At 33.7% G+C, this 12,030-nt stretch overlaps 2 protein-coding genes across 2 annotated transcripts in view; one reads left to right on the plus strand and one right to left on the minus strand.

Moving 5' to 3' along the window:
- Positions 1-12,030, plus strand: part of LOC127834901 (uncharacterized) — a 173,385-nt gene that overhangs the window by 7,746 nt on the left and 153,609 nt on the right. The gene's annotated exons all lie outside the window — the stretch shown is intronic.
- LOC127834889 (uncharacterized) lies at positions 352-7,060 on the minus strand. The gene is made up of 2 exons (XM_052361004.1): positions 5,965-7,060; positions 352-2,761 (listed from the first exon to the last, which is right to left on the minus strand). The coding sequence occupies exons 1-2, from the start codon at positions 6,857-6,859 to the stop codon at positions 1,902-1,904; spliced, it is 1,755 nt and encodes a 584-aa protein (XP_052216964.1). The 5' UTR covers positions 6,860-7,060; the 3' UTR covers positions 352-1,901.

The following is a 12,030-nucleotide window of genomic DNA, read 5'->3' on the forward strand; positions in this document are numbered from 1 at the left end:
TCAGGACTCTGGCAGGACTCCAGGGGTCACTGGTTCGAAACCTGCTCCGGGCAATGTTCTTTTCCTTTTTTTAATTTTATTCTTGATTTTTTACTGGAGCTTTTACGATCCAATGTTAACATTTATCAATATAAAGCATTTAATGAATAAGTTAAAAAATGCCAAAATCTGTGAAAAGGCCCCTTTAAGGTCGAAGATAAACAGTCATGTAGCATTGAGCATTACAATAATTTTAAAATAACTCGGCAGAAGTTAAACTCGGCCTGAAGTAAAGTGGCACTTATAATATTGTAGTATAGAGGGTTAAGGGCATGGTAACAATTTCAGGTCAAAGGTTAAATAAGACAAATCTGTTTAGGCTTTTTCCAATCAATGAGATACAAACAAATATTTACGTGGTATCTGTGTGACAGCAACATTCTTGTTCAACATAAGGTCCACATGCTTGAGATAATAACACATTAACATTGAATAAGTCGTTGACAAACTTGAGGAGCTCTATCTAAAATATATGTACATGCATCACACCTTGAATAAATCAGGTTTTACATCATTGTCCGTATGTAGGGAAAGCAAAAAAAGGCAGGATGAACTCTTTTGTTAAAAGTCGTTGAATGTTTCACTTTGTACATTTAAAGTGACTCAAGGCTCTGTTTCAACTCAATTCTAATATTTAATATTCCCATCATAAATTCTATGAGGTATGTTCTTTTTAGAAAAAAATAATTCAAGATGAAGTTATACTGCATATTAATCTATACAATAACCAATAACAAAGTTGGCGTGTCTGTATTTCCATGAATATTGACACAATAAAACGGTAAGACGTATTTTAAAAGGATGAGACTTTACAATGGAAGGGGGCCACATGTTTTAAAAGGTTGGCAACTGGTTTGTCATTGAACGAAACCTAGAATGAATATTCAAATACAAGATCAGCCAATTCTGTAACACTGTACCACTTTTCAAAATATATTTTCATTCATAATATTCTCTTTAGTGAAAGATGAAACTTAATAAGGCCATGTCGAAAGATGAATTTGATTATTGGATGATGTCCATTACATTGGAATGATACATTCTAATAAGGCTATTGACATATGGACAGACAGTCATGTGACACGCGCGAAATTACATCTGAACCGACTTTTGTTGATATTTATAGATCTTGGGGCCTAATAGTGTAAGCGAAACTAAAACAATCATTATTTTGAATGAACCTCACATTCCGATTGTGACATTAGGAATACATATTTATGTTCATGTCTAAAGGGTTTCTTAATTATATGCTTGTTGTAATTTAGATCAACCGAAAATGTGAAGAATTAAGTACAGTTTGATCCCAAAATGCAACCGTTATTGTATTTCATACAACAATAATATTGTCTTATACCAATGCATAGTTAATCTAGGGAATTTAAGAAAATATTATCTTTGTCACATAGGCCAAACATTAATATATATTGACAAATATATAACCCGCTATCTACAGAGCATAATGACACAACATAAATATGTTACATTTTAACAGGATCAATAGTATACCATACAGTATTTATATGGAATGATGATACACATCTGAGTTAAGTTGCATTTAAAGGAATTGAAAAAAGTACAACATAGTATTACACACTTTATCTAAATGTATTAAATAAATGTAAGAATTGCTTTAGGTTACTTTACATATATTAAACACATTCTTAATAACAATACATTCACACAACATATAAAATACAATGAAGTTAAAAATGCATAAGCGATAGAACATGAAAACAATACTTTTAAATTGTAATTAATCGGAAAAGTATTCCTCATTGATTAAACATAACCACATTCACGCACGTCAATATTTAATATGTGTGTAGAAAGTGAAATCACACAGATAACATCTTACTAGTCACCTAACTCATTGCCGGTGACATCTTATAGACGTTAAGTTTCCTGGCGCCTTTAGCGGTGTTGGACACCGCCAGCCTAGTGCCATCTTTAGACACACACATGCTTTCCGGGTACTTCATATCCACAGGGTAGGTACACATTAAGTCCCCATCAACGCCCAGGCGCACGATGGAGTTATTCGCCGTACTACACACCAGCACCGTGTCTCCAGGCCCTACACAGGCACCACGCGGTTCCTGTATCTTCTCATTAGTAAATACTCTAGACGTGCCCTTCACGGTGTCGTACACGTACACTGTGTGAGCGAGCCTGTCAGTCAGTACCAACATGTTCTTAGACTGGACATACGTGCACTTACTCTCTAAATATTCGTAAGTCTTGTTCCCAAACTCCAATTGATGAAAGTCAGACTCCACACCGTCCACTGATAACACTCTGGCAGGGCGAGGATCATCATACGTACTCGCGACCATCTGAGACGGAGATATGCAGCATATAGAGTCAAACTTGGATGTTGTTATCATCTCCCTCGCCAGTCTGATGGTATTGTCTGTACTCAGAGAAAAGATACATACTGATCCACCAAACGTTACACACAGTGCATCATGAGACACACACACTACGCTATGTGGGTGAGCCTTGAACTTGTACGGTGTTCCAAGTCTCTGTAGGCGCTCATTCAGTATGATACATTTCTTGTTCTTGTTATCTACTGCTACAAGTCTCCCGTCCGGGAGAAAGTCCAGTCCAGTAATGCTAGGTTCCCCATCATCATCTCCAGTCTTGTGTAGATCCACGGATACGAGGAGCTCTAGGGAGAGTGGCCATGGTTGGGAGGGTAAAATGATGCGGCTTGTCTCCACTGAAATAATTATTATAATAATAAATAATAATAATTTATTTTTGTAAGTGTAATGAAAGAAATTTACAAATGAAATTGTAATATTCAATTGATTTTATATCATCATAAGGCCAAATTTTATGAAATTAATTGCCATCGGGATTTGAACATGTGCCATTCATCAAATCGTTGCAAGACTGATATGTCGGAAAGCCATATACCTCTTACATCGGAGTGCTTTAAATATCAACGATGCTTACAACTCTGTATTTTAATTTGTCGCAGACCGGACGACATTAATTCCAAAAAAAAACATTGACTGCGTAAAAGAGACGGTTAGAGAGAAACAACTGTAATATGGAGATGCTAAATATATATCTATGCATTTGTACATGTATATGTGTATACCAGGTATGCTTTTATCATATGGAAAGTTCGTTCTTATATGCGATAAGGTGACACAAATATGGCCTTTATGTTCACAAATTTTGCCAAAATTAGTGTAAAATAGGGTAAGTAGATCGGCCATTGTACTTACAATAACTTTTTTTTATTACGGCATACGAGTTATTTCTCACGTAAATAAGGGAGATGAATGTCAGAAATCTGCCTAATCTGTATTCAACATCCCTTATTCATATCTTAATGTTAATTTAGCAAATATGCTCAAATATGGCAAAACTGATCGAAATCCAAACCTGGAATGTCCATACAAAGTTTAGGTTAGAAGGTACAAAAAATAGTTGCGACCGGGTGAGTGGAAACAAACAACGTTTGTTAAAGTATTGATGAATTTAATTTTAATATTACACATTTTAATGATGTGGTAGTAAATTAAATGTATGTTGTAAAAATGGAGAACTCCGTTTTTTTTTTACTTTCGAAAGAATAAAACAAAAATGTTCTTTGTGTACACTAAAATCGGCAAAAAAGGGTAAATAGATCGGCCAAACGTTAATAATGTTATTAACTTTCGTATTACGACACACGATTTATTTCCCTTTTTATAAGGAATTTGAACGACAGAAATCGTCCACATCTATTTTCAACAGTCTTTCTTATAGGTTCGACTGAATGAATGAAAACAAACACATTTTGTTACGGTATTGATAGATGATATTGCTATATTATATACATTCTGACATTGAGAGATTTGTAGCGTCATTTAGCGATCTTTGTCTAAGTAAGCGTCGTGTACCCAAGAGCCACACTCAACCTCACGATGTGTTCTTATCGCCCATGCAGTGTATGTCATCCATGTGTTCGTCAGCAACCTTTCTTTTACAAGACATCTATACTTATGAAATAGCTTTTCACGAAATTGTAAAAAGGAACGGTCACTGGGATATCCTCTGTTATAGTTTTAAAGTGGCCACTAATCGGTTGTACGGCGAATATAAAACTCCTGGGTTTAATGCTTCAGATAATACAGTTATGATATGTAGTTATAACATTTAAGCCTATATAAATCATGCAATCACAGTAGTGCGCCCAATATAACACCTTTTGGAATAATATGAACAATCTTTGTAGAGGACCACTATAAGATGCTTCATACTAAATGTATAAGCTGGTATTAACTGAAAACTTATGCGTAGCTCTGGTGATCTACATCGACAACGGGCAATAACGATTTGAATAGCTTTCAAATAGATTGTCCTATTTCCCGTTCCTGTTCGTAAAACTGCAGTTCTGTCTTTTAAAAGAAAGGTTGCTGACGCATACACCACATACAGACAATGGTCGATAAAAGAACTCGCCGTGAGTACCTAGATGAGTTAAATAAGGTTCAACACGCTTTGTTTTGCTTAAACAATTTATGAACACTTTCAGTCCACATTAAAACAGTTAAGTTTACATGACAACTGAACTGGTAACTTAATGTGATATTATACGATTATTTTTAATTCATCTTAAATCAATGCAATAGAGTGAATAGACTTATTTTATATTTCTTTAGAATTACCTTTACAATAAACGCAATAGATGGCATATTTGAACACTTGTATACCTGTCTACGAATTAAACAGTAACTAAGTAGGTATGAGATTGCGCTTTGTTCAATATTTATCCAACGAATTATTTACACGAACATGACCGGTAAGCTTTTGCAAGTTCCCACTATCGTTCGACCCATTACGAACGCCACAGTCGTTCACTCGAAGCTGATCAAGATCCGTATCTTACAATTAGACGTCGATTATACGGTGTGATGCGACCATTTACGTCTTGATACAATGTTTTCCGCCCGGTTTCAATCTGGTCACGATGTGTTATATTACATATACACGCCAATGCATTCATAACGAATCAATGTCGTCCGTAACGAGACAATACCAGTAAGTTTGTTATGTATTACATTTGTAAACTTGATTATGACCACGTTTTAAGCCAAAACAAGACCCGCTTATTTTAAAATAAAACCTATTAAACCTTGTTGATAGTATTTCTTAAGATTTCAAACTTATATGATGTTCTCAATGTCGTACCATTTGGCTGAAACGCCTAGATTTTCTACTCGAAGCTGAGTGTGGTTTTTCTTGCTAGCAAACATATTTTTTATACATTTAAACGTCAAGATACGATACTTTGAGCTGGTTTGCGATCTGGTCAGGATTGTTTCAAATACAGCTATCACGCCCTGTCACGGTATGATTTGTTCAGATACGATTACACGTGTTTGCTTCGGATTATATGGAACAAGAGCACGATTGTGTGTCAACCTAACACAATCATCTCAAATGCGTGTCCCAAAATTGGACTGCACGAGTATTTACTTCCCACACCTTTATCCGGTATTCATGCACAAATTTACGATAAAATAGAGTTGCGGTCGCTAAGCCCGCGACACAATTACAATTATTTATCTCAATCTGATAAAAGTCTACAATTACGACCATACTTTTATTCATGAGAACTTGACATAAAAAGGTCCGTTGTAACATTGTCAAGAGCTTCTAAATCATTTAATAATCAAATAAATCGAAAAATAACCACGTCAGGGGTTAACAATACGGTCAGATTTCGCAATATTTCCGATTTCTTTGCAATAATAGAAAAACTTTTTTACTCATATGTGTGGTGATAATAATTGTGCGTTTTATTTATATTGAGAAATAGCAAACAACTAATACACTAACCAGACGTTGTCTGTAATGTATTTACATACATATAACATTAAACACACTTAAATAATATGTAACTATTATTATGTTATAAAATACCTGTCTTGTTCCCATCACAATTCAGTTTTAGGAAATTGTCTTCCATCTCTAGAAGTGTAGTTATTTCTCTCGGAAATGACACTGTCATGCTAGATGAAATGTCAATAGAGTGTTGTTTATTTAAATTTGATTCAATTGTGTTCAGTTTCTTCTTAATTTTCATTGCATAAATGTACTTTTGGGTAGGCGTACCGCGGTCTAAAACGGAACAGCACATTGAGATTTCTTTGTTTATTTCGTCCTTAACATTGGACGTCTCGTCAAGCTTATTGCCAATGCGTCGGACTTCTGAGGTTTTGAATTGTTTTGCCTCAGAAAGTAATTTCTGCTTAGCGTCTTCAAATATTTTTATTAAACGATCTCTCATTGTGTCTATCTCTGAAGAAATCTTTGCAATGGAGTCGTTTAAACCAGATTCTGCGTGCTTACAATTCTCTATTATGGCATCAGCCTCGGACTGCAATTTTATTATCGACTGTTTCACTTCTTGAAGATCAGGACGTTTTTGTCCGAATGCGTTTGCTATTTCGTCCATTCGATCACATTTCCGATGAGTAAGCACACATTTACTACAGCAGAGCTTGGAATGATCATTACAGAAAAAGTCTATTTCCCTGCCGTGCTCCTGACAAATGTCAAGTCCTTTCATATCGACTCCCACCGATACAGATTTCGTATCCTTGCATTTGACAATATCATGCTTTCCCGCTTTATAGACGGTGTGTGGATTTTTGCAGGCGTCACACAAGAACTCATCACAGTCCTTACAGAAAACCGTAGCAGTTTTTGATACGTTGGTCTTCATACATGGCTCACAAGATTGTGTGACAGAACATTCTCCAATGAAGTCACCTGCAGTGTCTCGGTTTGAATCACGTAGTCCCGCTGTCGCCATGTTGACCGTATTGGTTTAAAACTTCTTATTCCGATTTTAAACTTCAACTTTCGATTTTAAAACCAAATTTTTCAAAATAGGTCAGACAAGTGCCTTACACTGATTTAACAAGATTATCCTCGCTTGAAAATAATATAGCACTATCTCTTTGAGAATTATCTTATATGTGTACGTGGAACTTTGGCATAGAGCGATTCCCCTCTAATCACAAAGTGCATTTTCAAGTTTCCGACCAGTTTAAATTATCTCAAATGCCCGACGTCACACGTGTGAATTTCCCTGGTAAAATTAACATTTATTTGTGAAAAAAGTGTTATTATATCAGACTTCAAAATTTATATTATTTTCTAAATAATGAAATAATGAAGCTTCTTCTAAATGAAGGAATAATGAAGCTTCTTCTAAAAAGAGGAATAATGAAGCTTCTTCTAAATGAAGGAATAATGAAACTTCTTCTAAATAAAGGTATAATGAAGCTTCTTGTAAATTAAGGACTAATGAAACTTCTTCTAAATGATGGTATAATGCAGCTTCTTGTAAATTAAGGATTAATAAAGTTCCTTTAAAATAAAAGAATAACGAAGCCCTTTCTAAATAAACGAATTATAAAGCTCCGTCTTGTTAAAGGAATAATGAAACTCCGTCTAAATAAAGGAATAATAAAGCTCCGTCTTAATAAAAGAATCACGAAGCTCTGTCTTAATAAAGGAATAATGAAGCCAATTCTAAATAAAGGAGTAATTAGGATCCTTCTAAAAAAGAAATAACGAAGCTCATTCTGAATAAAGGCATAATGAAGCTCCTTCGAAATAATGGAATAATGACGCTTCTTCTAAATAAAGGAAATGACGCTTCTTCAATAAAGGAATAATGACGCTTCTTCTTAATAAAGGAATAATGACGCTTCTTTGAAATAAAGGAATAATGACGCTTCTTCTAAATAAAAGAATAATGACGCTTCTTCTTAATAAAGGAATAATGACGCCTCTTCTAAATAAAGGAATAATGACGCTTCTTCTAAATAAAGGAATAATGACGCTTCTTCTAAATAAATGAATAATGACGCTTCTTCTAAATAAAGGAATAATGGCGCTTCTTCTAAATAAAGGAATAATGATGCTTCTTTTAAATAAAGGAATAATTAAGCTCCTGAAACAACGACTTTTACTTCAAATCTGAAATTATAAAGGCCTTGAGGATACCTTCAGATCGATGTTTGAATGTGATGGTTAAGTATAAGGAAAGCAAGATAAGTATCTGTTACCAAGTTACAACATATTGTATCATCATCTTTATAGTAGATTTTTCAGTACAAGTATTTTAACAATACAATACTTAATATGTTTTCCGAATAAAAACAATACTATCTAAGTTAATATAAGAGCCTCACCACGTCATTTACTGGATTTATTGTTTCCTTTAGTTCAGATTTATCTATTTCCCATAACTTATTCTACCTATTTGACATGTCTAAAGTCCGTCAAAGATCAATTGGTTTGAAGATAGAAACAGTAAAGAAAAATAAAACCATTTATCTTATGAACCATACAAACATTTTTTTAATGTTTTACATAAAGTTTTTACAACTAGTGTGTCCATTGGAATTAAAAGTACAATAATTTCAGTTATTTTAGTTTCGCGTCAACATTTGGCGCTCACGTCATGGATATGGCAAAGAATGAAGCCGAAACTAAAACAAGATTCTTTCGCTAGCGTATAGAAGTCCGACGTGGCCTCAAGAGTATTTACATTTCTGGTAATATCGTCTTTTTGTAATTAAAAGAACTGGTCTGGAAAATAACTCTTAATGTATGCAAAAATGAGGTTGGCGTTTATGCAGCTAAGGGGTAAATTTTCCACGCAGTTATTTCATCTATGAAATGCAGAAAAATGATGTTCAATTGTTCAGCGGTAAGTGATAGCACTCCTAGTCATTGAACATTCGCAGGTGTAAATCCAGTTAGCTTCACTTATTGTATTATTATAAACTACAAATATTCTTGTTTAGAGTAATTATTTGTTAATCATGACTTTTTCCTATTGCAAACAAGATTAATTGATTTTGACGGGTCGACAACTGGGTTTAAGGGACCTTTTCACGTTTTGGTAAATTGACAAAATAAACAATAACTCTTAATGTATGCAAAAATGAGGTTGGCGTTTATGCAGCTAAGGGGTAAATTTTCCACGCAGTTATTTCATCTATGAAATGCAGAAAAATGATGTTCAATTGTTCAGCGGTAAGTGATAGCACTCCTAGTCATTGAACATTCGCAGGTGTAAATCCAGTTAGCTTCACTTATTGTATTATTATAAACTACAAATATTCTTGTTTAGAGTAATTATTTGTTAATCATGACTTTTTCCTATTGCAAACAAGATTAATTGATTTTGACGGGTCGACAACTGGGTTTAAGGGACCTTTTCACGTTTTGGTAAATTGACAAAATAAACAAAACAAATGTTGTAGATTCGCAAATTTTCTTTGTAGTTATGATATTTGTGAGCAAGCAGTAATACTGAACATTTACCATGCTCTAAAATATCCATAGTATGCATCTTTTGACGATTTAAAACCTTGATAATTATAAAGCGTTGCAACGCGAAACGATTGAATAATTTGGAGAGTTCTGTTGTTGTCGATATCTTTTGTGACACTACGAGGATTGCTGATATAAAGTATAAACTACATCACTCATTGTATGAGCACGGATGGCCGAGTGGTCTAAGCCTAATGTTTTTAGTCCCGGGTCAGTGGTTCGGGCCCAGTTGAGGGTTACTTTTTTTCTTTCTTTAATTATATATTTTTGTTTTTTTACTGGAGCTTTTTAGATCCAATCTTTACATTTATCAATATAAAGCATTTAATTACAAACTTCAATACATGCCAAAATCTGTGAAAAGGTCCTTTTAATTAGGATGATGGTGGTGATGACTGACGTAGAAACAATTCACTGCCTACTTCAAATGGGTATACTCGTATTTACTTGCACATTCACATTCATCATAAAGCTACTTAGGAAACATACATATGCATCATTAAACTACAAACGTCTAAGCATCATACAACTTCTCCAGGAATATGTTCATTTAAAGTACCACTATAGCCTATGTACATGCATTTAATTCAAATAAAAACTTATGTGAATATAACTGGCTCACGTTAATACAGACAACCCATTGTTCGGCATTATAATACTACTTAAGACCAATTGACATGCAGTTAAACGCTACTAACGACCGATGTTCATGCACAATTAATCAATTTATGCCTAGTGGACTCTCCCATCCTTCTAAATTGGATCAATTTATTTCCAAAGTTAGGGATGTCTAGTATATTTATTTCTATATTTAGAATATTTCTTACAGAAATTCCTTTAAGCGAACAGCGCAGACCCAGATGCGGCGTCTCATCTGGGTCTACGCTGTTTGCCAAGGCCTTTTGTCTAGACGCTAGGCATAAATGGGTTAAACAACTAGCGACAAAAATGAATGTATTGAAAAGACAAACTTTCATACCTCGTTAACCACTAACGGCCAGTGCGCACGCTTCAATAAGAAATCGTTAATTAGCATGTTATATACTATTACTTCATTTATATTACTTTCTAATTGCAAGTATTTAAATGTGTTTATTCACTTCTTATAAAAAGTTTACTGATGATTTACCGCCGCAATGTTGTGCTACGTAACACGTGATCTGCCACGCGGTTCCAGCACTGTGCATCAAGTGAAGCAACATTTACAAAATATGAAGATGAAATTTGTGTAAAATGTTAACACTTTGTTTTGTTTTGGTTGCTATCTGTTGACTTGTACACGCATTAATATTGCATATTATTCTTGAAAGATTACGATGCAAATGCATACCGATCAAATTTAAAGCTAGATAACCGACGGCAATTTATTGCATAGTACCTGATGGTTGTGTATATTTAAAACACAAATGCATATGACTCTTAAATTCAAATAAAATCTATTCAGTTACATGTATATGTCTAACAATTGCAAGAGGACCATGATGGCTCTGAAGTGCTTACCTATAGTTCAAGATAGACCTTATAAGTTATAATAATATTCACCGTTGCTACAAATACAGTTTAAATACATATATGTAATATTAATAAATTGTGTTATTACTTTTCTTTATTGCCTACATATGCTTTTTAAATGTTCTAAAGGGTTAATTATGTTGTCTGCCACATTTTTCAAACAATATTTTTCAAATGTAATATAAAGACATTTTTCAGTTACAAAACCTCTTCATGTAATATAGGAGTTGGGTATACACTGTCATACTTGGTTTTTATTTTCAAATTTAAATACCGAGAGAAAAGTTATACGGTTTCAATTCCGAAAATGCATCAAAAAAAACCTATTCATCATATAAGGTTTTTGTTTTGTTTTCAAATACAAGAACAAAACAATTATCATCAAATTTAAACATACATCGTAATTTGAAATATTATTAATATAGCTTTTATTTAAATTAATTGATCCATATCTTTCAGAGATGTAGAGCTATATTAACATTTTGTTTATCAAATATTGATAAATATGTCTATATCTTTATTTTACCCGTGTTACGTTACATAGGAGGTATGGTTATTAACATGTTACATGTGGAGAACGAAACGGTAAAATATCCTGACATTTTGCTTCAGAATCCAAAATACGAACTCCCTTCAAGAAAATAGTATTATTTGTAAGGTTCTAAACATTAAGTATGATGAAATGAAAACCTTAATCGGTTACTCATTCTACGCACACTTATTGGTGGGTTTGTGTCTGATCAGAACGTTAAAAGTTACGACGACTTAAGTACAAACGTTTGAAATACTCGAGGGCAACAATTCACAAATACAAACAAAAATGTTAGAGCGTGATAACATGATTAGAATACAAAGAAAAATCAAATTCTATATGATCGTTTTGCTTAATTATTTCAAACAAGAAATATCTTTTTTTGAAGTACAGTTTAAGCCCAATATGCAGCCGTTAATGTATTTCATACAACAATAATATTGTTTTTCCCGCCGTATAGTTATTATACGCAACATAGCTATACATGATGTTAGTCACCTTGGTCGATAATTAATATTCTTTGACAAATACATTAGGCGTTTAACAATAGAACAAACGAAATACTAGTATGTAACTTTTTTAACAGA

The sequence above is a fragment of the Dreissena polymorpha genome, chromosome 6, assembly GCF_020536995.1.
Source record: "Dreissena polymorpha isolate Duluth1 chromosome 6, UMN_Dpol_1.0, whole genome shotgun sequence".
Taxonomy (NCBI): Eukaryota; Metazoa; Mollusca; class Bivalvia; order Myida; family Dreissenidae; genus Dreissena; species Dreissena polymorpha.

Excerpts from the sequence above, each read along its gene's own strand:
- LOC127834889 (XM_052361004.1), bottom strand. The coding sequence starts at position 6,859 with ATGGCGACAGCGGGACTACGTGATTCAAACCGAGACACTGCAGGTGAC. Across the intron at positions 2,762-5,964 it reads TTGTGATGGGAACAAGACAG|TGGAGACAAGCCGCATCATT; the intron begins GTATTTTATAAC and ends TAATTATTTCAG.